This window comes from Onychostruthus taczanowskii, unplaced genomic scaffold, assembly GCF_017590055.1.
Source record: "Onychostruthus taczanowskii isolate IOZ18803 unplaced genomic scaffold, ASM1759005v1 scaffold5, whole genome shotgun sequence".
NCBI classification, from domain to species: Eukaryota; Metazoa; Chordata; class Aves; order Passeriformes; family Passeridae; genus Onychostruthus; species Onychostruthus taczanowskii.
Genome location: NW_024502568.1, coordinates 13,821,825 through 13,841,604, shown reverse-complemented (window position 1 = coordinate 13,841,604; position 19,780 = coordinate 13,821,825). Strand labels below are relative to the sequence as shown.

Here is a 19,780-nt window from a genome sequence, read left to right as displayed (position 1 = left end):
CCGCCGCGCCCCGCGGGGCCCGAGCACAACGGCGCGGGGCTGCGGGGCTGCGAGCCGGGGGCTGCCGCCGGCAGGGTGGGGGCGGCCGGGGCCATCGCCGCCATCAACATCAGCGCCTCGACCTCCAAGTTCCGTGAGTGACCCGGGCCTGGACACGGGGGGGCCCCGCCTGCTGCGCTGAACCCGCCGAGCCCGCTCCCCTCTGCGGCCGCGCTCGGCTCTTCCCTGCCCCGACCTAGGGCTCGCCTCGAGAGGTTCTCGAAGCGAAGTCACACGGGTTAAGGCGCCTCGGAAGGCGAAAATAACCTTTCCAACTTCTGCTTTGCTGTCACGGTGGATGTGGCTGTAGAGCTGGGAGAGTGAGCGTGGGCAGGGCTCTCGGCTGCTGCTGGTTCTGAAGCCTTTTGCTCAGTCCGTACTTTTAGACTTTTGTCTCTCAGCCTGAAAAACCTAGAGATGAATTGGAAGCCTGTCAGGGATTGCTGGTGGCAGCTGTGGGCAGAGCCCTGGAAGGGTCATGCTGTCCAGGAGTGTCTGCAAAGGTCTGATAAGAACGACAGAAGGTTAATTTACCCAGTTTAGCCCCAAAAATAGAGTCATAATATCAGAGAATGGTTTGGGTTGGAAGGGACCTTAAAGACCATATTGTTCCCTGCTTGAGCTGGGACACTTTCCTCTAGACCAGGTTGTTCAGAGCTCCATCCATCCTGGCCTTGGGGGTTCCAAATTGGCTTTTGTTGTAGCTTCTAGCAAAAATAGTTTTTTTCCCCCCTGTTTTTTTCTTAGTTAAGATTGAGGGAATGGAAGATTTTTTGCTGTACATTTCAGTTCTGCTTTTTTCCCCTTGTTTTTTTCTTAGTTAAGATTGAGGGAATGGAAGATGTTTTGCTGTACATTTCAGTTCTCCTTTTTTTTTCCAAAAGTCACCTTTCTGTGCAAAATACACCATTTTTTTCCTCATGAACTGTTGGAAAACTTGGATTTGGATAGTTGAAAGCATTCCTGGAAGTACAACTGTGTGATTACCACGATAAAATTTACATGGGAAATGCGCTTTGTGTGTCCTCCCTGCTTTCCCCAGTGCTCTCTCACCTGTCCATGTCCAGAGGTGAGCAAAAGCTCAAAGTTCAGGCTTTTGGACTTCTGCTTCTCTGGTAAGCCTGGCTTTTGTGGCACATGGCCAAGGCTGCCTGCTTTGAAGTTAAGACTCCCAGGCTCTGTGAGTTTCCTGGCATTTTGCTGCCTTGCTTGTCAGGTCTCCAGGTACCTTTGGGGTGGCTTCTAAACCCTGGAGACAGTTGAAATCAGATGTCGTTCAACCTTGCTAAACTAGGCTCTTGAAGTCCTACTCCAGACATTCAGAATCTTAGTTTTTCCTTCTGTTTCAGAATGAAAATGGTTTTCAAGCTGGATCTCTAGCAAGTGGGAAGGTGATTTTCCAGCTAATCCACAATTTATGTCCGAGAGGGAGAAGCAGCAGCATGATTTGGCTTAGGGTGTGGTTTTGGAGTTCATGTTTTCACTTCTCCAGCACTGGTATCCCAGCGTAATATTTTACTGATATTTTAAAAATTTTTTTTCCTGCAAAACAGAAAAATTTTCTAAATGAAGTTCATTAGAACTTTTCCACAGCTTTTTGTTGTGGGTAGTTGTGATGGTCCATGTAAGTGAACAAGTCCAGTGAAGTAGTATTGAATTGCGTGAGAAGCTAAAGGAGCTGAGGTGGGCTCCTGCCTGTTCTTATCCTGGCTCTGACAGAGGATCCCTTACTCACCTTTACTTTTTGCTCATAGAAGAAGGGAGAAAGGTCTCTTTGGATATAAATGTTCCCTAAGAGGGAATCAGCATGTGCTGGATCCCTCGTGCCTGCTCTGTCCCACTGATGGCAGAACGTGTGTGGAGAAGTTTGCCAGTCCTTAGCCTGATGGAAAAGTTGTCTGTTCTCTGCTGCATGAGGCAGTTGTGCAGCTGGATGAGCAACAACTCCTGCCTTGCTTCATGATGCAGAGGCTGTCCTGGATAGAGTATCATTCCTGTTTCAAAGAGGCTAAATCCAGTTCTCCTTCTTGAGATTTTGGGAAGACTGAGAGCTAAAATTAGAATAATGCGTAGTTCATTTAATAGTTTTTCTTTAAAAGCTTTTCTTCTACTTAAAGCAACTTAAGAAAAAACTTCTATATTGTAGTAAACTTAAAACTAAGTATTGATAGTTGTCAATCATAGCTGTGTATTTATAAAGCAGTAGTGTTGTGAAAAGTATTTTTCAAGCTTCATGAGGAAGAAAGAAGGCAAAGAACTTTTAGTACTTTAAGATCTCTTCCACGATAGTAATTGCAGCATAACCTGATTGAGGTAAACAATGAAGAGTTTCCATTTTGTTTCTTTTCTTCTTTTCAAGAAAGTGTGGTGATAAGTGTTGTTGATGCCAGTGCCATTTGGGACAGGCACATGTGGCTGTGTGCACTGGCAGGTTCACTGAATGTGCTGCATTCCCTCTTGCATAACATTGTTCAGTGCAGTGTGTGTGCATTGCTGCGTGGGCAAATGGTCTGATGAAGAAAAAGTTACTTTTACTAACCAGCCTCAAGCAGGCTGAGAAACAGGTTGTAAAAATAGAATAGAATTGGAAGCCAACCACGGGGCAAACTCATAAATTTGCTAATGTATGCTGGGATGTGTCAGGCAGGGGGGCAGAGCAAAATCTATTGTGAAAACATGCACTTGGGGCTGAGAAACAGGAAAGCACAGGGCCACAGTCTCTACATGGCTCTTGGACAGCTGCCTGAAGAGTTTGTACACTTTAGCAAAATATTGAGGATTGTAGGGTGCACTGCTAATTGAGCAGTAAATTTTTGTGTATCTCACTTGGTGAGATGAAATACAGCTTCTGAAAGTTGCTTAGTTGCTTTCTTACATTTTTATTGCCAGAATAAATGACAGATAATTGTCAGCCTGCTGTCTGCATGCTTGGCAGTAGGTTGGATCAGCCATCCTGCTCTGTCTCTTGCTTTTTAGCTACAGATTGGAAAAAGTGAGCGTGTGTAAGGTTTTGTTACCAGTTCCATGGGGGATGTATACCTACTCATGATGGACTGTATTTTTTTTTGGTGATTTTTTTTAGTCTTTGTGGGTTTTGCCATTCTTTTCATTGAAGTGGATGTCAAAGAATTTGGTAGGTTGAAGCAGACTGTGTTTCCATTGTGACTATAATACTGATATATCTAGGTTATGATAGCTCATGCATATTCTTTTTTACTGAAATGGTTTCACTGCTGCATTTCATCTAAAGTTTTCATTTAGAACTTTTTTTTTTCTATGGAAAAGCAGCAGTTGTTGCTGAAGATTTACTTGTGAAGTCTTTGATAATTTTCTGGAAAAAGCTGAATTCTCTGGAAAATACTGACTTCTTTCGATTCTATTGGACTGATTTCTCTCCAAGCCCCAGCTCCCCAGCCTTGCTGAAGTTGGATAAAATCCAGCATTCTAGCATGCTTTCTTACAAAATATCAGTATCACTTCCCAGAAACCAACTAAATTGCAGTTCGGGAGGGGAAGCTGTTGGGCAAATCCTTTTAAATGTTAAACACCTAATGTAGGGATAAGCATTTAAGCATAACATCCTAAAAAGAGAGAAAAATAAAAAATGAAAGGGCAATCTGTCTTTCCTTGCTAAGGATCTGTGTGATTCCTTCCTTGCTGGTCTCGGCCTTGTTCTTGCAGATTTTGTAGTTGGAGGGTCTTCAGGCCACCCTTCACTTCTGTGTGTGTAAGAGCTGCCAGGAGAAAAAGGGCTTTACTAATTTGTGATAATTATTAACATTTTAAAGTACTTTAAGTACTTTAAGTTTTCTGGATTAGAAGAATAAAAATAGTGGTTGTTCAGTTTGTAGTCTTGGACTTTTAGCTGTGTAAATATTGTGGTTGGCTTAGTTTCAGAACTGAAGTGTGGAAATCAAATTGCATCGTATTTGTAAGAGACTTTTTGAATGAGAATGAAGCTTTTCTGGAACGTTACTGTGAATTTATCAGTAAATTTTCTATGCAGACTTTTCTGTGCAAGTCTCATGGGGCTTTTTGTAAAAGTGTTTTGTTCTTTACCTGTGCAGCATGTCTAATGGGCAAACCTTGCTGTCTGCTGCTGCTTTCTCTTTCCATATTGTAAAAAAATATAAAAAATTAACATCTCAACAGCCTGTTAAAATTATTTTGCAGCGTTCCCAAATCTTACTTGACTATTTTCTTTCAAATTAATATGGCTCATTTAATATGTTAAACCAGATGTGGGCGTGATTATACATTGTAATCTTAAAAGCAAGGCTTAGTCTAATGTTTATGCTGACTTCAGCTTAATAATTTCTGTGGAACAGAGTGGTTCTGTGGAGGCCCATCTTTTTGGGGGTAGCAAAGTGAAAAACAAAAGCTCATGTTTTGCTGCTGAGTGTAAGCAGGAATAGTAAGGGTGCTGTGTGGAGCTGCTGCTGAGAACATCTGCCTGGAGTGTGGGCTCTGTAAGGGTTGAGAACTCAAACAGGGCACTGCAAGGCAAGGGACAGGGGCTGAGTTTACTGCCAGGGAGGTGCTCTGCTGTTGCTGACTGCATGGGTGCTCTTTCATGGGGAAGCTGACTTGTTGGGCTTGTTAACTGAAATCCTGGTGGTTGTGTAGCCCTGTGACCTTGACTCTCTCGTTAGCAGTGATGTCCTTTCAGATTGCAGCCTGGGCTCGTGGGGCAGTGTCCTGCAGTGCTTGGTGGAGGGGACCTGGTCACTGCTCAGACACTTTCAGGTTAACGAGATCTGATTCTGTAACAGCTGTGAAACAAGAGGGCACCAATGGCTGCAGCTGGACGAAGAGGAACCAGGAGTGCTGCACTAACATCCTCCTCTAAGAAAAGCTTCTGGCTGAAATACCCTAACATGGCACACAAATTTGTAATACTTGCTCCTACAGATAGAGTTCCAGCACTTCCTTGTCTCACACCTCTCTCTTTTCCATGTTCTCTTTACAGTCTTTTATTTTCCTCATGATACTCATAACTGTTTTGCCAATTTCCTTACAATTGTTCCTTATAATGCTGCCAAAAGTGACTCACTCACAACCCCTTTGAAAATGCCTTTCAAAAATATTGCTTCTCAAACCCAGCAGTGAATCTACATTTAAATGTATATTTAAAATTCATTACTAACCAGAATATTTCTTTCCAGTGTTGTGTCTCAAATGGTCTGTATTCTCTGCTCCATTTAGGCCAGGCCCGCATGTGGAGTTCAAATGAAGAAGTTATTTTAGATTTCCTAGGCAGGATAGTTTTGATCCCTTTTTGTTTTTTGATAGAGTTGATTTGATTTCATTGCTTGAATTCAAATCATAGATTTGATTGAGGTGCTGTTGGTTGCTGAGGGCTTTTTTGAGTGGGTGCTGTGAAGCTGTGGTGGTGTGACAAGGCAGCGAGGAAGTGCTGCGAGTAAGGCCTTGAAGGGAGGGTGTGAACCTGTTGGAACTGAGCCACGAGTGGTTGTTTCAGAAATCCTCCCTGAAAAGAGAGAGATCCAAACCCTCCTGTGGCTGTGAAGGTGCCCTGAGTCACTGCTGCAAGAGGGTGCAGTTGGGAAGCTCAGGGTCAGGGAGCAGTGGGGAACGCTAATTTAAACACCTCCTGTTCTTCCCTGTGGTCATCTTTATCTGCAGGAGGAGTGTAATTGTCCCTGCTGGAGGGGAACTGTAATGCAGATTCAGAAAAGTTGCCTGGAAGCCTAACTGCAGTTGAAGGCATGGGGAATTGCATCATCTTTTAGACCAAGGAGCTGCTGGTCCCACCTGAGACTTGTGAAATGAATGCATCTGCTGGGAAGGAATATTCAAAAACCTACCAGTCTTGGCCAGAGCTTGTCCTCCTGAATGTGAAGATGCTTTGTTAATGATTGGTTCTGAACTGCCACAAAGTTACATAATTTATTAGTCTGATCGAATATTTTTATAAATTTTTATTATTATATTTTCATGCTAGAACTCCCAGCAGTTTGCTTTTCCATGTTACTTAGGCCTCAGGGAAATACCAAAGCACTGATCTGGCAGGTTTTCTGATTTAATTCTTGTAAATACAAAGGTACAAATTCAAGTCTGGGCTGTAGTTTTAGATGAGGTTATTTTGGTGGAAGTGAGCTGTTCCCAGTTTTTTTGGCCTTGTTATTGGTGTGAACTGAAATCACAGAGTGTTCACTTTTTCTAGTCTTTTAGGTGAAGTTACTAAATCTGTTCTTGTCTTTTTCTTGCAGTAATGAATGTTATAACAATTGAAGACTATAAGAGCACATATTGGCCAAAGTTGGATAGTGCCATAGATCAGCTTTTAACTCAGAGTCCTGGTGACTACATCCCTATCTCCTATGAACAAATATACAGGTAAGGAAATACTTAAAATGCTACATAACTATTTTTTTTGAAGGAAATGTTTATTTGATGTTATCTATGCTTATGTCATATTTTGTACCTTTGAGGAGACACATTGGAAAGTTATGTGACAAACAGTACTGTTTAAATGGTTAGAGTGAATAATAGATACATATCTTGACATACCATATTAAAAGGAATAAATGCTAAAGAATTAAAATGCTGAAGTGCTGAAGACACTAACATTAAAATAAACCCCATCACAGTTACTTAGTGTAATGTCCTAGGAAATGCATTAAAGACTCAACATCCTTTTCTCCAAAGAAATTGGCATGATAAGCAATTGACTTACTGTATCAAAAGGCTTCTTTATGGTAGCTAATAGGAGCCAATTTGGTGTGGTTGATGTGCAGAAGGAAATAGAAGCACCTGGTGCCAAGGTCCTTTGATGTAAATTGTCATTTGTGTGTTTTGCCTCAGGTGTTTTGGTGTGTTCTCCCCTTGCCAAGTTCCAGGCAGTTTGAAGGACACTCCTTTGGATCTCCATTCTTGTCTGAAGAAGGCTTGGGCTGTAGCTGCCTTGGAGCTGCAGTGTGATTTGAAGGGAATCTAATCACACACCAGAACTGCCCTTCAGGCTAAACTAGTGCTCAGTACTGGGGGTGGTGGGGGGTTTGCTTCCCCATCACACTGCTGCTCCAAACCAAAATGCTGCAGAGACCTGGCAGTTTCTTGAGAAGGACTGAAATGGAGATGTTTGTTCTGTAGGTGGCAGGTATTCAGGGTGTTGGTGAACAGGATGGAAAGTGGGTGACTGCTCTGCATTTACTGCCCAAGATGCTGTTAAAACCCCTGGCCCTTGCACAACTGTGGCCTGCTCTCTTGGTTTTCTTCACCAGAGTGTTGCCCTCTGTGGAATAGTGCTGCCAGCTGCAGTCATTGATGGCTGTTTTTAGGGACTTTCAGCTCTGTTGCCTCATGCCCTCTTGCTCTTAGCCACTTCTCTCTGCAGTTTAAAACTTTGGATTAAGAAAGGCGGTTCAGTTTTGTCCCTTAGTTCCAATTGAAAACTTCAACAAACTTTCTCTTTCCTCTCCAAACTTTTGGAACTGCTTTTATCAGGACTCAGAGATCAATCATCATGTTTATAAATAATTGAGATGGCTGTTTGAGTTAAGAGAGCCAGCTTTAGTGTAAGTAATCAGAATTCTTTCCCAGCTTGAAATCCCCGATGTGCAAACAGTCTACAGTAAGACATCTCTCAAAAGTGATCTCTGTTATACCTAGTTATGGTTTGCAGATAACTGGACTTCATCCTTGTCATCTTTCTACTCCTCAAAAGTTTTATTTACTGAAGGAATACTGAGTTTTGAGTTTCTTCTGGATAAGCCCTATACATCTGGGGCACTTGGTGCAGGACTGTAATGATGCATGGATATTTGTTGGATATGTTTTACTATTACCAAAGCTAAAGATTTTCCATAGTTTAGTGTTACTGGTAAAGCTGATGTGTCAGTTTTCCTTTAAAAATTGTCTGTGGTTGTTATTACTCTGCCACAGCCTCTTCCAACCAGGAGATTGATTTTGGTTTGTGGATTTTTTTTTTTTTTTTAATATTTTTAGACTGTTCCTTTGATTGACAATCTGGACAATATAGATTGGCAAGGGAAGGATAATTGATTTTTTTAAAGAATTGAATTTAATAAGGATGTTTGCTTGGAGGATTTTTGAGAATCTGTAGCAGACTTGAAGTTCAGATCTTCTCTACTTCTAAGCCAGTTCTTTAGTCTGAAAAATGGAATGTTTCTTGAAGTGGTTCAAACAGCTACATATGAATTTTTTTCTTTATAGTGAAACTGACATGAAAATACAGTAGTATTCTTGGTCATCTTTGTGCTGACTAAAGGAATCAAGTTTTCCATAATGCAAACTCAAAGTACATTATTAGTTACCCAAATATTTGGGTATTTGCTATATTTGAGATGGTCACTAATAGCTGTAGGTGTTTACTCCCCAGCAGTGAGAGCTGTTCCAAGATGTGTATGCAGGTATTTACCATGGAGCAGTTTATCTCTAAAATATCCAAGTGTCATTAGTGTCTGTTTTCAGCTGAGTCCAAAGCCTGCCTGTGCATATTCACTTCCAGTTCTAAAAGGGTTGGATAAATTGGCAGAGAGGTGTCAAGGAAGGTTTGAGATGAGGAAAACATGAGCAGCTAAGTTGTCTTCTGGCAGTCTCCACTGCCTTCCAGGTGCAGTGCAGTTTTCTGTTCCTCAGGAGAGCTTGGATATTCATTCACTGCTTACCCTCTTAATGTCCTTTTTGGGATTTCCTTTTCCTAAGGTGTTTGGTTATGTTAAAGAACTAACAAGCTTGTGACTTCTTTGGGTAATATCAGGGCAAGGATGATTCACAGAATTAGCCCACAATCAGGAACTGAAAACAGGATCTCAGAATGGAGAAGGAACCTCTAAGTACAAGTGCTCAAATCAAATGTAAACACACCCTGTGTGAACATGGGAAGACTGGTGTTTCACTACAGAACATGTTGCAGAAATGGAGGCAGCAGTAGTGTGTGTTACACTAAGGAAAAGTGTACTTTAAATATCAGTTTAGTTGCATACAAATAAAGCAGTCAGCTTGTGGAAGTGGCTGTGTACTGGTTAGCTGTGTAGCAAACAAATGTGTGGCCATTTGCTGTGCTTACCCAGCTGGCTGATTTTGTAAGAGATCACAAAAATCAGTCTCACTTTTCTTATCAGTGTTTCTCTCTTTGATCCAAACCAAACTGATATTTTTGCTCTTAGCAAAGGGCATTGTACCAAAATATCTTCTGCAGTTGCTTGTTTCAGTATAGGATTTGCTGTTGGTAGACTTGATATGAAAGAAAAAGAATGACCTTGGTTGATAATATATAAATAATAGCAAACTAGAGATACTCAGTATTTTTAAAATATAATAATATGAGAGGTGTGGGATGTCTTTTGGTTTTCAACAAATAATATGGTTCACCAAATAAGCAGATTTTTGCCATCTTTGTAGTTTGGGCTTTTGGGGCCATTTAAAGCCTGCAGAATTCAAGGCTGGGGTCTGGACCTCCCTGGAAATCAGTTGTTTGCACATGTCCTAAGAGCAGTCTCTGGCCTAAATTGCTTGCTGTCCCATTTCTTGGTACAGAGGAGTGGAGAGGGGAGCAGGACTGAGATGTGACTTGCCCAGGATACCAGGTGAAGCCTCCTTGGGCCTCTTGGATTTGGCAGCTAAATTTTGAAATGCTGACTGAGAGTAAAGCTGCTTGGTACAGATGAATGTTGGTGTTAGTCCTGACAGTGATGATTACTCCAATAACATCCTGCTGAAAGTAATAAATGTATTTGTTTTACAACTGCTATAAACAAAGCCTTGTTTTGCAGATGTTATATTGCAGTATGTAAGCAATAAAGTGTTCTTAAGAATCAAAGGTGGCACTGAAGACCAGACATAACACAGCAAAACCATAGAATGCAGAATTAGTTTTAGTGCCCTTTTTCTGCATCTTTATTATGAAAGTGTAGAATTTTCTTAGAATTTAAGTAACAAAGAATGGAGACTCATGCTTGGGTCTGTAATTGTAGAACTTCTGCCATTTCTTTTTAACACTGCCATGGTTTTGATGCTACTTCTATCATATACTCATGCTTGGGTCTGTAATTGTAGAACTTCTGCCATTTCTTTTTAACACTACTTCTATCATACTTGTCAGCATTCCCCTTCTTTTAGTGAGGGTTTTGCCCTAGAATATTCATAGAATTGTTAAACCTGCTTATTTTAATGGAGACTTCATTCACAAAGGAGAGACAAAAGCCAGGAGTATGCTGTTGACAGAAATGTCCTGACTGTTTTGAAGTGCACTCTAAGAGAGCTCATTGTAAGTTAAAATGAAGTTGTGGAGGGGGAATGGGATGGACACCCTGGAGTCTCCAGGGGAGTCCTAAGAGCCTGCTGGAGCTCATTCCAACCTTAGAACTGTATTTAAAAGTTCAGCAACAATTCAATTAACTCTATAATCCTCTAAATTGAAACTTGAACAAAATGTTATGAAGTCTGTTACCCTTCACTGCAAACTGTTGTAAGTTCATTGTTTGTTCCTATATTTGTTTCTGCAGTTGTGTGTATAAGTGTGTATGCCAGCAGCATTCGGAACAGATGTATAGTGACCTAATAAAAAAGATAACTAACCACTTAGAGAGAGTCTCAAAGGAGCTGCAGGTAAGAAGCTGCACAATCTAATTCTCTCTTTCCTGGGTCTGTGATTATATCAGAGCAGTATGGAGGTGGCCCGTGGAGGGGATTGCTATTATGACTGATTTACATGAACTTCAAAAATTGTTAACTACTTCACTCACTAATGGGCTGTCAGACTGAAAGCCAACTACTAAATCCAGAGGTTTGGCACTGCTGGACCTTGGAGATCTCAACCACGTGGAGAAAAGTGGCTAAACCTGAATATATGATATAGAATGAAAGAATGGAGAATGGGAAATCTTAAGTATCTTAATATGGGATGTAAATACCTCAGTCAAGTGTAAACTGAGCATGAGATAAATGTCTGCCATTCCTGTGTAAATGTGTATAAACTGTTTATTGTTCTTGTGCAACCACAAGCAGCACAAAAGGGAAAATCTATAGGAAAAATATTGTGTGAATTAAATATAGATTGTGAAGTATAAGTTAAGAATTACTGCATATGGAGTTCCATTACAGCTTATTCTGCATTTTTCTTGCCTATCTGTAGATGTCAGTGGTTTACAGCAGTCCTAATATATATAGTTTGTATATCTGTATCCTTCCCTGCATCTTACTTGTGCATCCATGGTTGTTTTCACGTGTGTACCTTGTTGAACATTGCTTTTAGACTAGAATCTCCAGATACATACTTGAAATTGTCATTGTTGTAGCAGCAACACTGCTTGATTTTTTTCCCTGAAGCTTTTTTCACTTCCATTGCTGATGTTTGAGTTCTGTACTGATTTGCAGTGCATGAAGTAGAGAAGCCAGTTACAAAGAAACCCTAAAATACAGCAGCTTCTTCAGTGCTTCTAACACATTGATAACTAATTTAGGTCAGCCCAAAACAGTCTTAATGCTTAAACTGCCTCAGACATTTCTGGCTAAACATGCATTCCCAAAATGTAAAGCCTGTGATCTCTCTGATGTCCTTTTTGTTGCACTGTTTTCCTCTTGTGGCTTTCCTTACAAAGAAATTTAATAGGCATAGTATTTGCTAGGTTCTTTCTTCTTTTGTCTTTTATGTTCTCTTTATTTGTCATGGAGTGATAGCCTCAGTGTTCTATAAAAATTGCTTGGAGTTGGTGAGCACAGAATTTAAAGTAAAGCCTTGCCTTGGTTCTGCTGAGTTGGTGCAGCCTGTGCATTTTTTCTTCTGTTTGTGAGAACTATGAATCATTTCAGCTATACAGGTTTGGCCAGTTCTTCTGATATATACCATGGTAATATACAGCTTTAATTTGTTTTGAATTTGGGAATATCCCAAATTCTTTACTCGCTAATCCTTGACTATTTTCTCTTAAGTCCCAAAACTGAGGCAGCTGATGTTAAAGTTTGCTTTAGCACATATGAACCTAAATACTTCTGCCTAAAAACAAGGCTGCCTTCTGAATATCAGCTTGTTAAAAGAATAATTGAGACAACTGTTTAATGCAATCTTAGCCTTGCAAAAGCTTCCTTATGTGGGTTAGACACACCTGTAATATAACACAATACCATCCTTGAGTGCATCATGGAGGTTTTGTCTGACGTGTGAACATGACTTTTGGATGACAAATGGATCTTTTTGAGCTGCTGGAGGTAAAACTCTCACGTGCCTCAAAAAATTATTCTATAAAGAAACTGTTTTAGCTGTGGGTTGTGAAATTTACTCTTAAGAAATTACTACAATGTGTTTTATTATTCCGAAACTTCTTTAATCTTAGTGCATTTTGGTGACATTCAGTTACCTGGAATTTATGTTGAAAATGCAGTTCTAGATCTTTACCCTAGCAACAATAGCAAATTACTTTGTAAATGTTGGTTGCTTGGAAGTTTCTGGTTCCCACAGGCAAACAATGAAAAAAACCCTATATATGTGAATCCTTTTAATGCACAGTTTGTGGTGTTTTGCTTTTTGACATAATCTCATTCACCTGCCAGCAAACATTTAGGAGTTCTGTTTATTTGGCAAGCTATGACTTGTTGCAAGTTGTTGGTTTTTAATGTTCAGAGATGCAAAAGTAGCCCAGTAGAAGCAGGAATGTTGGTGTGTGTAAGAAAACAGATGTTTCTAGAAACTGAAATGGCAGACAAATGCAATGCCTTTCTCTGGACAGGGCAGCACTTTTTTGCATAGCAATGTAACAGTTAAATGGGAGGTGGGCTGCAGTGTCTGCCTGTAACCAGCATGCCAGCACAAGCTGTCTCCTACAGGGGCCACTCACCAACAGCCAAACCAGTAAAACCCAGATACCAAACAGTAACAGTGGGAGCACCTCAGGGGACTGGTCAGACTTGCTCTTGCATGGATTTAGTCTTAATGGAGTTTGGTTTCTCTCTTCGGGGCAGTCACTGCAGAAACTCCCTGTATATATTTATTGCCCCTTGCTGCGTGTGCAGCCCTGTGCCTGCCTGAGCAGCGGGAGTCAGCAGAGTGATGGGCACTCGTGTCCTGAGCTGGGTGTCCTGTGCTGGGACCCAGAACAAACCCTGCTCATCCTGTGTGATGTCTGCTTTTCCACACTGCAGGACAGCTTGTGTGGTGTTGGTGTTTGTTGCCCTGTGTGTTCCTGAGGGTTTGTTACACAGCTTTTCAGCTCGAGAGAGTGAGTTACTCTCAGTGGTGGTAGAGACCACAGGAAAATGTGGCTGGGCTGGTGTATTCTGTATTTCAATGTTGGACATTGGGTGAAGAGCAGTGAGCAGTGCTTGCTGAGTAATGGTACATTTAGAGGAGATGAATTACTTGTCACCAAGCTGATGTGGGGCCTCCTGTATGCCAAGACATTTCCAGCTCCCTCATTGCTGTATCAGGCAGTTAATGATCCCCTCTCCAGATTGCCATGGAGAGACTCACAGCAAGGATTGCTTTCCTTTCCTGCAGCTGATGTCTGACCAGCTTCTCTGCATTAGTTAAGGCAGAGTTTTACCATGCAGAGTTTCAGTAATTGAGAATTCAATCTCCCTAATTCCTGAGCTGATTTGAATTTTGGATTTTGTCAGCTTAAAAAAAATAACGTGTCGCTGCAGAAAACACAAATTAACTTGTTTCCTGTTGTCTTGAGGTCTGTAAAGCCTGTAGCATGCAGATGATTTTTCTAAGATGCTTTATTTGGAAACATTTCACTGGTAATGGACATGGTTCATTATGTTGTGGTTTAAAATAATGTCAGCTGTTTTTGTGGGTAATTGCTGAGTCATTCAGATGTATGAGGTAGGGTGGATACACAAACATATGCTTTCAAATTAAATACATCTCTTTAAAATGAGTAAAACTGTATTTGCATTAGGCACTGGTGTTTCTGGCTTAATTTATTCTTATGCACTCTGATAAAGTAATTTAAAATCAAGCACTTTACTCATTAGCACTTCAGCAAAAGATGCTGGAAAGTACTCAAAGCACTGACAATCAGAATGTGCTGTGGCCTTGAGCCTGCTTGTTACAAATGTAGCTCTTTTGTGCAGGTGCAGTGCAATATTTTCATTTTACTTAGAATAAACTCAGTACTTCCTTTTTGAAATGACTGAGGGCTGAAAACCATTTATGTGTCATGTTGCACCTTTTATTTATCTAGAGGAGAGAGAAAAGGGGATCTGTTTTCTGTTTGTGGTGGGGTTTTTTTATGATGATGAATTATATTTTTTTAATGAACATGACTGCACTGAGGAGTCACTGGTGTTGGTAGATAATTTGCATGTCTGCTGTTTGGCCCCCAGGACCTGCAGGTTTATAGTCTTTGTTGTGCAATGCCAGAAAGGTTTCCTGCCTGATATTAATCATTACAACTTCTCAGCCTTTTGTCTTGGCTCTCAAACCAGTCAGTGCAGTGTATGAAAGTATTATCCCACTTGCTGTTTCCTTGGGAGAATGTGTTTGGAAGTCAAGTATCCTGAGTGAGGGCTTTAAGGTGCTCAGAGAACCCTGGTAAAGGTATCAGCAAAAGCAGCTTTAATATTAAAGTGAATTTATTACTGTGAGTTTCACTGAACTGAATCAGCTCATATGGATGGTTTGAACTCAGATGTTTGAAACCAGCAGTGTTATAAATGTTTGTATATCTGTGTGTGGACATCAAAAAGATGGCTTTTGACTTGAAGTAGTAGGGGTGACCATATTGCCAGAATTGCCATTAAAAATAACACAACCATCAGCAAGTTAAGCTGAGAGGAGCATTCTTGTCTGCAGCTTTTTGGAAAGGCTTGTTTATCTCTGCAGCTCTGCTTATCTGTTTTGTCACACTACACTGGGGCTGCAGACCTTGGTGCAATTACAGAAAAGATACCAGTAAGTACAGCACAAATTAATGTGTATTTAATAGATGGAAAAGCTTCTGAAGGTTTCTTACTGCTACACAGTTTTGATGTCTTTAGATACAATGTCTTTTTGTTTTACAAGCATGTAGAATGGAAATGGAAAGTGACCCACACCTGCTAACCTGCTGTAAGACAGTTACATGAGAAAATGTCATGAGGCTTTGAACAGGTTTGAGTGCAGGCTTGACTAGGAAGACGCAGTCTTTGAATCAGTTGTGCTTTGGTTTGATGTCTGTTTTTTGTAAAATGTTTTAATAATACCAATGTCTGGTGAGGTAGACCTGGGAAGCACTAATCACGTATACATTGCAAGGCAAACAAATTATATTTTCTTGAGAAAGAACAAAGAGTGGTTTAGAAGATTCAGACCACTTACATGAATAACAGGTTCATTTGTGTAGTCATAGCCATTCTCCCTTTTCACTTGGCAGGCGTGGGAGGGATGCTGCAGTCTATGTGCTGGCATTTTGGCAGGGAGCATATTCCCAGGAAAATGGAGCTGCCCATTCACCATAGGAATGTAAGCTCTACTCCACGTACTGCTGGCTGTGCCAGACAACTCTTCATAAACAGTTTAATTTTGTGTTCCTCAAGTACAGAACTGTTGTCGCTGTTTCTTTCTTCTGAGCTGTTTCTGAGTTGTTTTGAGCCAGCAGCTGCCTTCTGATTTCATATGTTCAGTTTAAGAATGATATTGAGACTGGTTTTGAAGCTCAAAAACCCCATATCTTTTTCAGATAGTTTCTTGCCCACAGGTGCCTTGAAATGCCTAGGTATTAGATTTCAAATAAGGACAAGGTAATTTAGCACACAGGATCTCCAGCTGCTTGTTTTCTTTTACTGTGTCTTGTATGTAATCCTTTCCCAAATGTGTTTTCTTGTTACTTCTCATTTCTGTTGGTGCTGAGGTGTCCGCTGTGGTGTGTGAGGAGACGAAATTGTGTCTTTAGCATCAGCTTTTAAACAGCAGCCATGGTATTTTATTCTAAGATGCAGATGACTCACAACCAAGCTGAAGATGTTAAGCAAATGCAACTGCATCAGAGTTTGAGAAATCCAAGCAAGCATTCAGTGCTCCTGTGAACAGACACACAATACAATTGTTGCTGGAAAACTGTTCTTAATCCTACGAGTGGTAGATAAGAGCAAATGTAGGAGAGGATTTAAACTGCCTGTATTGAGTGTTTTAAAAAAACCCCAAACAATTCAAGATACCAACAAACTTACAAAAAAACCATCCCCAACCCCCTGAATTGACAGTTTGATAGAATTCAGGATGAGGAGTGAAGGAATGAGGGATTCTCTTCTTTCCTGGAAAACCTTAAGCTAGGAGTGTGTGCTTTGTATTTTTGAATACCTTCTGTAATACATCCCTTAGGTGAGATAGCAGTGGGTTTAAACACTTAATAGTTGCTGGGGAGTTGTAAGAAGTAAATGTCATGCTTAATTCTACCCCATCCCTTGTAATTTAAGCAGCTGAATGTATATATTCTCTTTTTCTGGACTAGGACCAGGAGTAAAAAGTGCCAGCCAAAGCAGTTTTTTTGGGTTTTTTTTTCTTGTAATCACTATATTTGAATAAGTGTAGATTTTAAATTGAAGTTGGGCTGTAATGATGGCCATTTAGTATGAAAATCTTAGCAACTTCTATTTATTCATGAATTTGTTGCCATGTGCTGCTTTTTAGTTTACAAAATTCAAATAGTTTTATATAAACTATTCCAGCTCCAGTTACTGTCCTGTAAATGTGAATGTAGAGATGTGGAGAAAGATCCTGTGCTGAAGCAAATAATTGATTTCAGTCTGGCACTTTGGAGCAGCTGTACAGTAACATTGTGATGAACACAAAACAGATGGTTCTGTTTTCCCCACACAGATTACAGTAATTCATAGATGAGCTGTGAAAATACTATTATTGATTTCTCTTTGGCTTGGGTATTTTGGTAGTTTACAAGTCAGGCTTTAGTTGAGCAGAGTTTGATTGTCAAGCTTGCTTTTTTTTTGTTTGCTGTCCGTTGCTGTTACTGTCTTGGCTATTGAGGCTTGACATGAAACACTCTTAGTTGAGCAGAGTTTGATTGTCAAGCTTGCTTTTTTTTTTGTTTGCTGTCCATTGCTGTTACTGTCTTGGCTGTTGAGGCTTGACATGAAACACTATAGGAGAATAACATTGAAAAGTGACATGTCATGCTGATAAAGCAGACAACACCATGATTTCTGCACTGCAGAGGTTAAAACCAAGGTCTGATACTTGCCTGACACTAGTGAAGCACTTCCTCTGAAGCCATCAGGACATCTCTTGGCTTTTTTGTCTTTATCCAGAGCAGTTGCTTTCCACTTCATTGTGAGGCACAGCGGTGGCTGGCAGCTCCCAGGTGTCCTTCCATTAGAGGCTCCTGAGATTCTCAGATGTTGTGCCCTCATAAACAGCCTCCCTTAGTGTGACACCTTTGGGAGCTGAACTAGCACAGTTCTCATCTGCAGAGGGGAAAAGAGATATCAGTGCTTATATCCCTTGTCAAAATGTGGCAAACTGGCTGCACACATTGCCTGGGATTAAATCTCCTCTGCCCAGACGGCTTCTGATTGTGTTTCATTTTGTTGGCTTAATTGTTATTTTGTTTTTTAATGAAAATGGCAATCTATCAGTGAGAGAAGAGCGGTGCCCTGTGTCAGGCTATGGTCTCTTTTTGTCTGACATGTTCTTTCAAGTAGAATTTTCCTTTTTCTTTAATCTTAGAAGCTGTATACAAATCAGAGGGTATAACCGTATTTAAAGTTGAGGTTGAAAAGGAGTGAAGCAGGAATACATACTGCTTAGAATGCAGATTTCATTGCACGTTATTTGCAACAAATTGTATATGTAGCTATATATGAAAGGGAGTCCTTGGAGCTCATAGCTACTTTTATATGTTGTTGGCATTTTTGAACTAAAATTTGTTTGGCCACCCCTGAGAACTACATTTGCAATAAGATTAAATCCTTATGATCAAAATGAGGAATAACCATATATAGCCCTTGGCAATTGCATATGGAATAGCACTCTTTTTTCCTTTGCCAGTTTTGCTTTCCTTTCTGAACTGTCTGCTCTATATTGGTGTTTGCTGTGAAAATTATCCACGTGTTCATTAAGCATATTAGGAAGGGAGGCAAAAGAAGCTATTTTAAGGGGGAAAAATGGTCATAAATTTAGAGTACTTCATAGAGCAAAATATCAACATAAATCTTAACTCTTCTCTTAGGGCTGCTGGTGAATGTCCATACAAAGCTTGAAAAATGCTTGTGAAGATAGCTTTAAGTTCTGATAAGGTGGTCGAGGTGCAGCTGAGCCTTTGAGTGTTTCTTGTGCCACAGATGCTTTGGCTTTAGGAAAATCTTTGAACTTGTTTTCTTGCAAGGTCCCAGTTACCACTGTATTCTCCATCTTCTTTTGGCTTGGTGCTGTCTGAGGGGAAAACAGTGTGGGGGAAGAGAAGTTTTGCTTCTCATTGGCAAGCAGCACTTTGCCCTTGGGTTTGTATAGGTGTATCCATATATGTGAGCAGCAGGAACTCAGGCAGCCACCCAGCCCCTCTGGAGAGACCAAAGCAGGGCTTGGGCCAGAGGTACGTAGTGAAAGGGGGAGGATTGGGGTGGAGAAGTGGACAGTGGAGGAAGACATTGCTGTAGCTCCACTTCCAGCTGTTGGTATCTAAGTGCACTTCTGAATGCTGCAGTGCAGCTCCCCTGGGGCCTCCACATGGATATTGTAACAGAAACAGTGCTTAGTGCTTCCCATTCTTCTGCTTCTCTTCTCAATTTAACTTCACCTGCTGCTGAACAGACCTTTTAACTTCCTTATCCCCTTCTTTGGGACATAGGGTATTATAGCCAGAAAATAGCACATTCAGGTTTTGTGTAGCCAAGTTTAGGCTGGGGCTTCAGGGAGATGCTCTGTTGGAGCACGGCTGGATTCCCACAGGCCTAACCTGGAGCATGAGCCCTAAATGCAAAATTCTCTCTGAAGATGTTGCTTCTTCGTGAAGCTGAACCCCCTGAGAACTTGCCTTGCCTGAGGTGACCCAGCAGTGACTTAGAAAGGTTTTCTGTGCAGGGCAGTGTTCCCTGGAGCTGGAGGATGTGCCACTCACCAGCTCAGCTGCAAAGCAGCAGCTTAATGCCACCCTGCTCTGGTGGAGGGAAAGCTCAGGGGGGTGGGAGCACACACTGCAGCACTTGTGCACATTTGGTTATGAATTCCAGGCATGACAGCTGGTGCTTTCAAAACAAACCTCTGCTTTTTAAAAAGTGTTTATTTGCATATGCTAAATGTCAGCTTGTTACAGGCTCACTGTAGTTCTTACTGAATGGACCTTGTGCTGGGCACTGATGTACAGTCCTAGGATAACCTATTTCCTGAAGGGAGACTGGTTTTGCTGGAGGGAGTTAGAGCAGAAACTCTGGAATGATGTGTGGCTTGCTTTGTGTGAACCTAGTGTATCAAATCCTTTGTAGTTGTTTGAGTTTGCTATGAAAGCATAGCCCATGCTGTTCCAGATCTTTCTCTTGTTCAAATTACAACCTGACTTTTACGGTTTCTTGCAGGCCAGCCCTCCAGATCTCTATATTGAAAGATTTAACGTAGCTCTTGGACAGTATATGGGAGCATTGCAGAGCATTGTGCCTCTTTTCATATATATGGTAAGTTTTAGAAAATTCTTTTCAAATAAATATGTCCATACATAAGATGGTGACTGAAAATGAAAAGAAGAAAATCCAGCTATAATGATTTTTGACATGTAAAACTAATGATTCATGCCTAGTTTTGGTGCTTGCCTAAAAATACAGATCA

General features: G+C 40.9%; 1 protein-coding gene across 1 annotated transcript in view; it reads left to right on the top strand.

The window, feature by feature from the left end:
- The window catches only part of CACUL1 (CDK2 associated cullin domain 1), a 43,055-nt gene that overhangs the window by 268 nt on the left and 23,007 nt on the right, over positions 1-19,780 (top strand). The window contains 5 exon segments of the mRNA XM_041415584.1: positions 1-10; positions 12-133; positions 6,273-6,399; positions 10,533-10,635; positions 19,534-19,629. The exon segment at positions 1-10 is cut by the window's left edge and continues 268 nt beyond it. Coding sequence (XP_041271518.1) covers positions 1-10; positions 12-133; positions 6,273-6,399; positions 10,533-10,635; positions 19,534-19,629 — 458 coding nt within the window.